The sequence below is a fragment of the Notothenia coriiceps genome, unplaced genomic scaffold, assembly GCF_000735185.1.
Source record: "Notothenia coriiceps isolate Sejong01 unplaced genomic scaffold, NC01 NC01_scaffold00037246, whole genome shotgun sequence".
NCBI classification, from domain to species: domain Eukaryota; kingdom Metazoa; phylum Chordata; class Actinopteri; order Perciformes; family Nototheniidae; genus Notothenia; species Notothenia coriiceps.
In genome coordinates this window covers 21,040,948-21,053,069 of record NW_011369947.1, presented here as the reverse complement: position 1 = coordinate 21,053,069, position 12,122 = coordinate 21,040,948, and the positions used below count along the sequence as shown (strand labels likewise).

General features: G+C 42.8%; 1 protein-coding gene across 1 annotated transcript in view; it reads right to left on the bottom strand.

Moving 5' to 3' along the window:
- LOC104966506 (dystrophin-like) overlaps positions 1–12,122 on the bottom strand; it is a 26,008-nt gene that overhangs the window by 2,689 nt on the left and 11,197 nt on the right. The window contains exons 4-9 of the mRNA XM_010795692.1: positions 8,006–8,134; positions 6,540–6,635; positions 5,996–6,094; positions 5,007–5,188; positions 4,016–4,166; positions 2,291–2,410 (exon numbers count right to left, since the gene is read on the bottom strand). Coding sequence (XP_010793994.1) covers positions 2,291–2,410; positions 4,016–4,166; positions 5,007–5,188; positions 5,996–6,094; positions 6,540–6,635; positions 8,006–8,134 — 777 coding nt within the window. The remainder of the gene's footprint in view (positions 1–2,290; positions 2,411–4,015; positions 4,167–5,006; positions 5,189–5,995; positions 6,095–6,539; positions 6,636–8,005; positions 8,135–12,122) is intronic.

The following is a 12,122-nucleotide window of genomic DNA, read 5'->3' as shown; positions in this document are numbered from 1 at the left end:
GCAACTACCACACACACACACACACACACACACACACACACACACACACACACACACACACACACACACACACACACGATCATCAATGGAATGTCACATTAGTACACAAAATCATTTGGAGATATTTCCCCCGAGGGACTGAAGCATTCCCATCATGTTGCCTCGGAGGCTGATGGATCCACATCTTCACTTGCCAGTTCCATTTTAAGCTGCCAAACATGCAGCTCCATTCTCTTCTTCCTCGCAGCTGATCATGATTGTTGAAGGGCATGAAATACACTGACGACGAAGACAACATATATTTGTTTTCTTATTATATACAAGTGTATGGCGTCCAGTGGCAGAACAAAGAAAGTATAATGATGATCTGGAATAGTGAGGCAGGATTTGGATACATAACGATTTGTGATTATTTTGAGTGATATTGCAATTGCGATTTGATTCATGATATTAGAGGGAATTATCATTTTTGAAACATGATTCACATTAGATCACTTTCATTGTATTTGAACCTGCGCTGCTGCACTCAAATGGAATGGTTTAATCAAACAGGACTGAATATTTAATGCTTAGCCACTCATTCAAACACACACAGAACAATGGCTGAGGAGTTGCTATGCGAAATGTGAGGATTAGTATCTTGAAAGACACAGGGATTGAACCCTCCAACCCACTGACACACACACCAACACACACAGAGTCGGAGAGATGTACAACTTTATTTTTCCTGACTCCATTGTATCAGCATATTGGCAGCTGGCTATTAGCTGAGTAAAATGGGAGAGACACTCTTCCGTTCCATTTAACTCTCACAGACGAAAGCCACAGTGTGACCACTGAACAGAGTCATCAGAGTGACAGAGAGGAGGCGAGGCGGAGAGAGAGGGGAGGAAATAAAAAGACAATGAGATGCAGAAAAGTGTAAGACAAGCGCGGGGTGCAGACAGAGAGAGGCTCAGCAGGTTAATCTTAAGATGAATGGCCTGTAATTAATCAAGTGACAGTTCAACGGCGGGGAGAGAGCAGGGAAGGCACCTTCCATTTGCATTTTTACATTCCGACACACGCTGTTCCCCCTCAGCTATTTCACGCTCTTATCTTGTACTTAGGAATAAACCGCACTGCAGGAAACAGACACTTTAGAAAGTCCAACAGAGTTGCATTAGGTTTCTCATAATAATGTTAAGTTTGATTATACTTTGCAAACTGCACAATGAGCAAACTGTGTGCTGCATTTTGGGGATTTGTTCCTCTACTAGTGACTTCTTCCTCTAACCACCTTCCTCAAAGATAACACATTGAACTTCCCAGGACTAACGCACCATGACGTCTCCTTTTCTCCCCGCATTCACTTCCTATTTTCCAGTGTTGCAGCCCTACATCACAGTTCAAAACGACCCCATATTTGTTATACAGGATGCCATTTGACATCGCTGTCAAAGAGCCCTAAGACAGAGGAGGCTAATGGCTCTCCATCCATCTGTGCTTACGTAACGTCCCATAACTACATTATTAAAAAGCACCCGAGCCTCATTTCTTAAAAATAACTACATGTAAACCATCAAGCCTTACAGCAGCTTACACAACCAGCTCTACTTCAAACTTACAAAACTAAACTCTTAGTGCAACAGTTTTTACTGAGCCAAGAGCATAAAGGAGCTTTTCTGTCACACACGGGGTCAGAGGTCGCAGCACTTCAGCATTTCATGAAGAGCTTCAGATGTTGCTCTGTAGCCAATCAGCACCTACATCCTTTGGCCTAGACAGTAACAATGTCGGGGTGCTTCATCGCAAAGTGCTTAGAAGGCAGTGGAAATCAGCGGCTGCAGTTTTAATAGATGTTAAGCTTTATTTTTGCAGGGAACAGGAGTTAACGAGGGGAACGAAGGCCCATGCATCAGGCGCTAAGAGAAACTAGCCACACAAAGAGGCAGCAGAGTCTGGCTCCTGCCTGGAGTCTGACTGATGATAACTTATAGAGTAAACAAAATCAGCAGAAAGCTGCAACGCGCTCACATAAAGCACATCTCGCCGGCAAGGTCTAATTACTGCGCTACAGCAAAGACAAAACTATCTCCTGTTCAATCTATTTCCCCCCAGAAACAACAACCGGCAAGTGCTGAGCCCGCTTCAATCGGGAGAGAGAGAGAAATATTTTATAAAATGAAATGGAATTAGCCCTAAGGTATTTGTTTTACCACAAAGTCTCTCGACGCTGTGTGTGATCAGCAAAGTGTGTGCGATGTGAACACAGATGTTACTGTAGGAGACGATGTGTGTGTGTGGTTACCTGGAGTTTGCTCTCCAAAGCCGCCGTGGCGCTGTCTCCGCTGGTCTCGTCCACCACCACCACCATGTGGGTCAGAGAGTTCACCCTCACCTGCTCCAGCTCCAGGTCCTCCTGCAGCAGCTGCAACGGGAACACACACCATGTGAAAGAGGGTTAATGGCAGGAGAGCTGAACAATGTTGGTTTACTGCAAGATCGAAGAGACCACAGAGCAAGGATTCAATTGGATTACTCGAACACAGACACAGGCAAACAGAACAGTCGGAGTTCTCTTTTTGGGGCAGATTTTTAAAACTGTTATCGTTAACATTTTTAAATCTTCTGGTCATTTTGGACATGTGAGAGTTTGACGTCAAACTTTTTAAATGTATCTCGTTTGAAGTCGAGTTTTAAAGTTTTAAGTTGTTGTCTAGTGCACAGAATGTTCCAATCTACGCCTTAACTTCAGCTTTTTAAAATACGTTCACATTAACCGCATTCTAACTCCTTTCACTAATTTAAATTAGATGTTCAACTGAGCCCTCAAGACAAACGTCAATGCTTCAACCTAACCTATCATTTCTTCTCTCTGCACTTATTTAAATTGATGGTTTTACTTCTGAAAGGTTCACAATTAAATCAACACTTCCATCAAATCCTGCCAATTTCATTTCTTTCAAATTAAATTGCCACTTTAACGTCTTTACATATTCTAATTGCATTTTCAGCATCACACACACAACATTTCTTTAAAAAAGCATTATTTGTTGTGTTTATTTTTATTCAAAGAGTAGATTTCTTATTATAATGAATTGATTGTTTAGTCAGGAACACTTCTGAAACTGTTGTGTTGTGTTTAGGAAGCTTCACATGCTGTAAACATTCAAGGCTTTCAGTAGGAGTCACCTTTCTATATTTTACATTATTCAACCTGTACACATATTGATACAAAAACCTTGCAACAAAATAGAGCAAATCCCAACAACAAATCTTTAAGTTGCATTTTTCATATTGTGTAAAGCCTCCACTGCTGGTAACAGGATTCAATTTCCAAATCTTCTCTGAGAGCTCCCATTTTCTCCAGATGATTCTGCACTCCCAGTCAGAATGAGATTCCAGCGTGCAGCAGGGGAATTGGTTACGAAAACAACATAAAAGAAGTAGGACACACACACACACACACACACACACACACACACACACACACACACACACACACACACACACCAAATAAAAAAAACCAGGGTCTGCTGATTTTAGTTTCTGTTGCAGACCTATGATTTCTAAGTGGATGTCGGGATGTCTGGTGTCGGTCCTCACTCTTGGGGTAAAGTTGTAAAGCAGTTTTGTTTCAGAGCTCAATACCCCTATGTTTAAAAGTGGCAGAAAACAAAAGCATAACCTGAAATGCAGTCATGGTCGGCTTATTTGGTGCTTTGTAATTGTTGGAGATCTTTACGACTTCAAAAGCCACTTACTATTAAACACAATGCAATCAATGATTGCCATGGTTGAAAGTGATAATTCCATCTTGACCTTGGAAATAGCGGTCGGCAGAACAACAAAAGCTCCATTTAGTAACTTTCAGTCCCAGTCGTCACGGAAATAAAGATGCTTTAAGAACTGCCACTCTTCTTAAACATAATAAAAATCTGAAGTACGTGTGAATTCATTTCTACCAGCAGCAGTACGATTTATTTTACATTTTGCATAATATGAGTAAAAGACCAGCAGAAGGAGGGCCCACCTTGTGCTCTTCCACTTGGTGCTTGACGTCCTCCAGGTCAGGACCCATCGGTTGGGTCCCCATCCTTTTAATCCGCGCCTCCGTCACATCCAGCCAGTCGGTGAGCTGCTGCAGCTGCTGGTGCTGCAGGCCCATCAGCACCTCGTGGAGTCTGGGGGTGAGAGACAGTTCAATGAGCTGTCAATCAAACGTTGATATGGTGGGCGTCAGTGCTCATCAGAAAGAGTCCAGCTCAAGAGGAGGCCACAAGGTCAGATAAAGGTGTGGTTAAAGACTCTGAGGCCTCAAGCAGCTGATTTAATTGGTGGACATGATAAGAGATACCTCTCCTGTTCTTATACTGACCCCCTGCTGTTTTGTCTAAGTGCTGTTTGGTAGTCCAGGCCATGTCCGCACGGCTTTGTGAATCAACAAGATTATCAAAGCAGATAGCTGAGCAGTTAATTAAATTTGGCTCGGTGTCAGTTATCATTGAATGCACCATAATTAGAAAGGCCTTTGTATCCAACAATGCCGGCTACTGTGGTCCTCTTCATTGTGTGAGAAGAGAAGAAACTTTATTCAAAGCAATAAATAAATCCTTTCAAACCATATGAATGTGTCTCTGAGTGGGTATCATTTTTCATTAGGCTTTGCATTCTTTCACACCCCTTAACACTTTCAATCTTTTTCAATGTCGTTGTTATGTATTCAAATATGCATTCTTTGGTACTTTCACTTGCTTATTTGACTTCACGTTAATGGATTGCTTTATATATGGTGGTTTTCTAGTCTTAGCAACCACTCAAAGCACTTTAAAACACAATTTAGAATATGAAAAGTATGTCTTTATTCATGGTACTTGGCCATAAGCCCTAGGATTGTATAATTATAAACTGAGACACGATGACCAAAGTTCTTGCGGCACTGGGGATCCGTTCCAGCTGCAAAGGACCTGGGTTTGAATACAACCCGGCACTTGTTATGGTGTCATTCCTTCAAGTGTGTGTACCTGGTCTGTCTCTCCATGCTTGCCACTCTCAGGTGTTCCCACCGGGCGTTCAGGAGGTTCATCTGCTCCCTGACTTCCGAGTCCTCGTCTTCACTCAGGTTCCTCTCCCCCAGCAGGGCGGCGCCGGCCCGGAGGACCCGCCCCACGCTGCCTTGATGGGTGGTCAGCTCCACCATGTAGCCCTGGAGACAGAGAGGACATCCAACACTCACACCGGTTCCTCTCATTTTGCATAATTAGGAGCACTTCACGTCACTAATCCCACTGAATTACCCTCATTCACTTTAACTGCTTTCAAAATACATTTCACCCTCTCAACTCAGAGCTAACTCTATTTCCTCTGAGTACTTAACTCCTATATGATCCTCACACAGCAAAATGGTCAGGGTTAATTTAATTTTGAAAGTATAAGTGGTAAGCGAGTCGGCCAAGTCCACATCTATTAGAGTTAATTCAACACTCTCAGATAGCTTTAAAACAGCTGCAGCTCTGTAGGAGGAGACACATTAAATAAATTACAGATCAATCCAAAATCAGGAGATGTTTTACTCTGAGTGGAACAACCAGTATTTCTAGACTTGTTCTTCTTTTTCTCTGAGCATTTTTTTGTTTTTAGCCGACGACAGGGGCACATTACTGCTGCTCTGTTAACACTGTCAGAAACCATGATGTAAAATATTTAACATCTCACGCAACGAACATCTGGCTGTAGTATCATTCATGCGTGTACCCTGCCGAGCACATCTTTCTAGTATCAAACTGATGCTCTGTTAGGAAAAATAATCAATTCACATTTTACGGGAATAAAGACATTAACCGTTGGATATCACTTAATCCTTAACACCGCTCCTTTAACAACACTAGATACCTTATTTGTAATGAGGTGCTTTCCTGCTAAGTGCAAAGTACTCTGAATTGTTGTTACCAGTTGAAAAAGCTGTTCTGATAGTATCACTAGTTACAGCAGACTGCACGGCTCTGGCTCTCACCTCGTGCGTGTGGAACTGCTCCTTCACCTCCTCCACATTGTCGGAGATGGGAGGCTGGCCCTGGAGCCCGTCTTCAGCCGACAGCAGCCAGGTCAACACCTTCAGATTCAAAATAACACAACACACTCGAAGTATAAGAGTGTGAGATATTCTGTTTGTCTACTAAGCTAAGTGGTTGCTATTGATGATGGAAACATTTGAATACATACAAAAAGAGCTCAGTAACGGCTGGTAACTGTAGTTGTTCTTAAACAAGAGGAAATAGGTCATTCTTTGGGGACCATTTTCAGCGGCAAGACGGCGAATGTGAGATTGGCTTAAAATAAAACTGCAGTGTTTATCACGGTTATAAAGTTATACATCAGCCAGTGCAAAAGTGTTGCATGTAATGCTTTATGGACCAAAATAACTGAGCTCTGAGCCGATATATGAGGCTTTGATACACACAGTACTTTAGATCTATTGACTATCAGGAATATAAAAGCATAAAACAGAAGAATACATGAAATATAAGATATGAAAAATGTCTTGATGACCACCATACCTCCTCCAGTGCGGCCTGGTAGCTCTCCAGGCTGGTGGAGCCTGGAGGCAGAGGACTGAGGCCCCGCTGCAGCTCCTCGTGACCCGGACTCAGGAACTAGAGAGGGGAGGGGCGGATGGGAGGTGGCGGACAGAGATGATTGTGGAGAGGGAAATAAGTGTTGGGTTTGGGGGTAAGATGGGAAAAAAGGGTTGAGAAGTAGAGGGAATGTTAGGAAAAAGGGTTTGGGGGGAAAACACGCAGTACAGAGAAGATGGAGAGAGATGAGATGAGGAGAGGCCTGTTAGTGTAAGCCATTACCGTCGCTGACAAGCAGTTCTGGCCTCGCTCCAACCTCAACAACTTGTCCTCTTTCTATCTCTCTTTCTGTCTTTGTGTGCTGATCTGGACACTAACAACTTTGTATCTGGGCTCCATGCTCCTCCTCTCCCTCTATTCTTCTCTCTGCTCCTGAACAGATACACAGGGCTGATAACTGTCCAGCCTTCGTCACTTGTTTTGTATTGAGACTCAGAAATGACTGTACAGACTTTAAAGGAATCAAATGTTAAAATAAAAGCTTGATATTCATGTCCCTGACCCTCTTAAACATGGTTTTCTTTCCTCACGTGTCCTCAAAAATGTGTTTGACAGAGAAAACTAGACAATCGGTTTCTCTTATCTCAAATGTAAGCAACATTGTGGAGATAAGACGGGGGTTTTTATGCCGTGTTCTGCTTTACATTCCACTTTAAAAAGAACAGCGGGTGTGCTTCAATAAAGCTTACTAGACAAATTGAGCCCCCTGCTGCTACAGTAAATATCTGACACAGTCTCTGAACACATTCCAGCGAATAATGAGCCCCATTTTGTGATAAGGCATGGGAACATTTGGAAATGTCATGTTGTGTTAATTTGTGTTGGTTTTCAAAGGGAGTGATATACAGAGGTGTTATAAGGTTTCCACTCTTTCCAGCTTGTAGCCTCATAGTCAATATCGATATTTTTATCTTATTATAAACAGGTAAAGTTTATGATTTCTAATATTGCTAGATTGGGGAAAAAAGGGTTGTTAAAAAAAACTCTTAGTTAGAATTTCTTATATAATAAACACTAACATATCACACATCAATCGCAAAACATTTCAACCATGAATTATTGCCTAAGCATCAAATAGTCCAACTTAACAAGTCCCATGGTTTCATGTACATACTTAGATATTTGAAGTAAATTCATATTTTGACAGTATTTCATCTTTTCAAACTAAGTCAAATTTAGACTAAGAATATTTGAAAATACTTTTAAAGTGTTTTTACTTACTTTTATTTGGCAAAACCACCTTTAAAAATACAATTCCCTATATATATGTAAAACCATAGACTTGCTAAGATGGACATTTTTAGTGAATGACGCAGACAAACAGTGGCAGCCGGATCGTGCACAGACAGACAGATGGACGTGGAGTGTTAGAGCTGCAGGACACGGACCTGATCAGTACAACGCCTCCTCTTTTGCTCGGGCGACTTGACATATGCAGCCTGGGTGTAGGCATAGCTTTTATAGCGAGGCTGAGAGGAGGGACTCTGCACTCGGCCCTGAGCCACACTCAATGTGATCTGAGAGAGAGATGGAGAGACAGAGCAGGAGGGAGGGAGAGTTGGCAAGAGAGACCAGAAAAGAGAGTCGAAAGAATGCAAAACATCGAGCGAAAAGGATCCGAAAGCCAAATTCAAATGAAGAGGAAGAGATGCAGCAGGCGGGGAAAAGGGACAAGGAGCGAGTGATGATGGGAAATGAGGATGAGGACAGATGAGAAAGAGCAGAAAACAGGAGAAAAAGAAACATGAATACACATAACCTCCGTTTCCATCCAAATGTCAAGCTAATTTTACGAGAACTTTTGAATGTAAAAATTAAACGTGTTTTTCCATCAGCAGAGTTAGGGCTGCTCAATTCATCGTATTTTAATCGCAATTACGATTTTGGCTTGCAACGATTACGAAAACAACGTAATCGAAATAAAACGATTCTTTTTTTATTATTCTAATCTTTTCTTTTTTTTTTTTTTTTTTTGGTTTTTCAGTTGAATTATACTTAAAGTTCAGGGTAATCAACTGTTAAAAACATACTGTTCAATATTTTTTCAATAAATTGATGTTTTCAAAGTAAATGGATAATCGTCATATAAATTATTGACCCAAATAATCGAGATTAGGATGTTTGCCATAATCGAGCAGCCCTAAGCAGAGTGTCAAGAAACACATTTACAAGAAAAATGGGAAGTCTCCAAAACTGATATTGGGTAGCAGTTATTACTCGCACTTCAGCAAACATTATGGATGTTGCGGTTTTAATGTTCTCTGGAGATGAAATACTGCACAGACTGTGTCTAGGGCTGATGTTAGCAAACGTCAAACATATTTAGCATTTGATATTATCTTGGAATTGCTACTTCCTGTTACAAAGCAGTTATCCTATTCTGCAAACACTTTCTGGTGCTTATGATATTGTTTTAATATATATTCAAAGGCACCTAATCTTATGAAGCACATTGTTTTCTAACTAGAATCCTCAAAAGTGTCTTGGATGGAAACCCGGGTACCGTTTATGCTGACATGAGAGAGGGCAGAAGTAGACAGAGAGAGAACAGATGTGTTAATGCAGATGTGCACAATGACTGACAGACAGCAGCGCAGAGTCGAAGCAGATGTTGTGAGCAGCTCCTATTCAACAACCCAACCACACACACACACTCTCTTTCTGCCTGCTGATGTGTAGAAGTCATCAGTTTAACACTTGGTTTCCTCTCCAGGGAAAGAGATCACTGGCCTGTGTGGCTCTACACTCACTCTGCTCCATTTATCCCAAACGAGCAGCCGCTCTGAACGACTGCAGTCAGCAATTCACCACCATCTATCAGTCACTGGCTGGCAGCAACTGACTTTTAAGTTCTCATTAGGGGGGTACACTGAAATAAGCTCTTATTTTGAAGGGACAAATAACTCCTAATTGATGACGGATTCTCCCTCTTGATTGACATTTCCAAGCTGCCTTTCCTTTGACAGCCGGGTGATCTGCTGCATCGCTAAAACCGAGTCAACCGATCCACCACAGACACCATAAAAGTGTAATCTCTAGCTGTCTCGGAGCTTTCTCCCCAGCTATCAATCTCTCCTTTCACCTCCATCCCCTGAATCTCCTTTTCTTCTTCTTCTCTTCTTCACCTGTCATCATCTATCTGTCTGTCTTCCTTTCTGTTTGGCCCCTCACTGTTTCCCCTTCACTCCATTTCAAGGTGGATTAGGTGTTTTTCTTTCTGTAAAGAGCAGACAGCCAGAGGCCACCCGGCCCTGGATCAAACGCTCCCTGGCAGGGTGTTTGTTTTCACCCGCTCCGAGCACCAGGCGGGCGGGGTTTAACTCCGCGGGGAAAATGTCACAGAAAAGCTGACTTTGTGTCGTTTCCAGCAAAAACTTTGGCTACTTTATTTCCTTACTTCCATTTCCATGAACTATCATCCCTGAGTCCCAGGTGGGGGTAGGATGGTGTTGATGTATGGAGGTGTTGACAGCGCCGCTTTCATGATGACAGATGAGGGAGGAGGCAGATAATAGCCGCTGTCAGTTACTCTTTTCTTCCTGACTCCCTCTCTTGTTTTATTGCCATCCGACTTGCTCCTGCACTCCCTATTTGTCTGCTCCATCTCACTCTTCATTCCCCCCCTCCATCTTACTGTACATCTTTATACATCTCCCTACTTCCTCTTTGCCCTCTTATCTTTTCTTCTCAACATGCGCCAGTCTGCCTGGTTCCCAGAAGGGAAAGTACTTTCTCTCCACTCTGAGGAAAGGCTTGACGTGGCCATTAAACTAAGTGAGATAATGATATTAGCAGCCATTAGTCCAGGAAGCTCGCTCCATCCTGCTGCGATTCGGCGCCACACTGACCTCTTCTTAACTCAGCTCTAAAAGGTCAGCGCCGGTGGATCTCATTTGTGGCTCTGTCAGGCTTTTACAGCACTTTCTTTCGGAGTCCCTGTCTCAATTTAGCAGTCAATTCTCACTCCGAAGCTCACAGATATAATCAAAGTAAAAGTGAGATTTCTCTACTCCTCACTGAAAAGGTGACAACAACTCCCAGCATGCCTGGCTGCGCTAAGTTACCCAGGAAAAGAACATCTGCTTGCCTCCCTGCTCTGAGACTCGAACCTGATCACGTGATGGTGGATGGTGATTATATAGATACGGAATTATTTATATTAGGGCTGTCAGTCGATTAAAGTATTTAATCCCGATTAATCGCATGATTGTCCATAGTTAATCGTGATTAATCGCAATTTTTTTATCTGTTCTAAATGTACCTTAGAGGAATATTTTTCAAGTTTTTAATACTCTTATCAACATATGAGTGGACAAATATGCTTTATGCAAATGTTTATTATCATTTGAACAATGACAAATATTCTCATGAATATTAAACACAGCAACCTCTGAACATTAAAAATATCCGCCTCAATTCAACCTGGAACCTCTCTCACACAATACAATACAAATGGTGTGTGTGTGTGTGTGTGTGTGGTTGCGTGTGTGGTTGCGTGTGTGTGTGCGTGTGATGGATTTTTGGAGCTATGTGCAACTCAAGGCATATGCTGCTCGAACGGGAGCTGCCTGGACGCTGCAATCATGTTGATCCGTGCTGAGTGTGCTGACTTTTCGTACAGTGTCCCACTGTCTGGCTACCTGCATAAAGTCAAGTGCTTGGCGGAGTTGTCGGCGAAATGTCGCTCCTCTGTTTTCATTTAAACAGCTCCCAGGGCTCTCAAGTTTTGAACAGAGTTCAGAGTGAGATTTTGGCAGCGGCGGGGCTTTGGGTGGGGACGGTGGTCTTATCTGATAAATGACACATAAATTCATACAAATAAAAACATATTTATTTCATTCTTAGTGAAGGGATGTGTGTGTGTGTGTGTGTGTGTGTGTGTGTGTGTGTGTGTGTGTGTTCGACTAGTCGACTACCTTTACCACTAGTCGGCGCTGTAGGCCCTAGTCAACTAGTAGTGAAAAAAATTGAGGTAAACGAGGTGCTGCAAAATGCTACAAAATACGTCCGACATTCTTATGTATGGCAGTACTTCAACGAAGATGTAACCAACTCCACAGTGAAGTGTCAGTTGTGTACAGCTGTACTGAAGTACAATACAAATGCATCTGCTATGCGCAACCATCTGAAGATGAAACACCCGCTGCCGACAGCTAGCACTAGCAGTAATGCTAGCACCAGTGAGCAACGGACCGGCGTCAGCACTGAACAGAGGCGAACGAACAGCAAGAAAACACGGGTCAACAGTGATGCGGATGATGAGCTACGGGATTACTGCCAGCGGACACCGCATATCCCCACAATGGATAATCCACTGGAGTGGTGGGCAGAAAACGTGCACCGCTTCCCCCGCTTTCGAGGAGCTACCTGGCTATTCCAGCCACAAGCACCCCGAGTGAGAGGGTTTTTTCCCTGGCAGGCAACACTGTCACCCGAAAGCGGTCAAGCCTCCTTCCCTCACATGTCGATGCGTTGGTGTTCAAACCAAAAATATGGAAAGGTGGA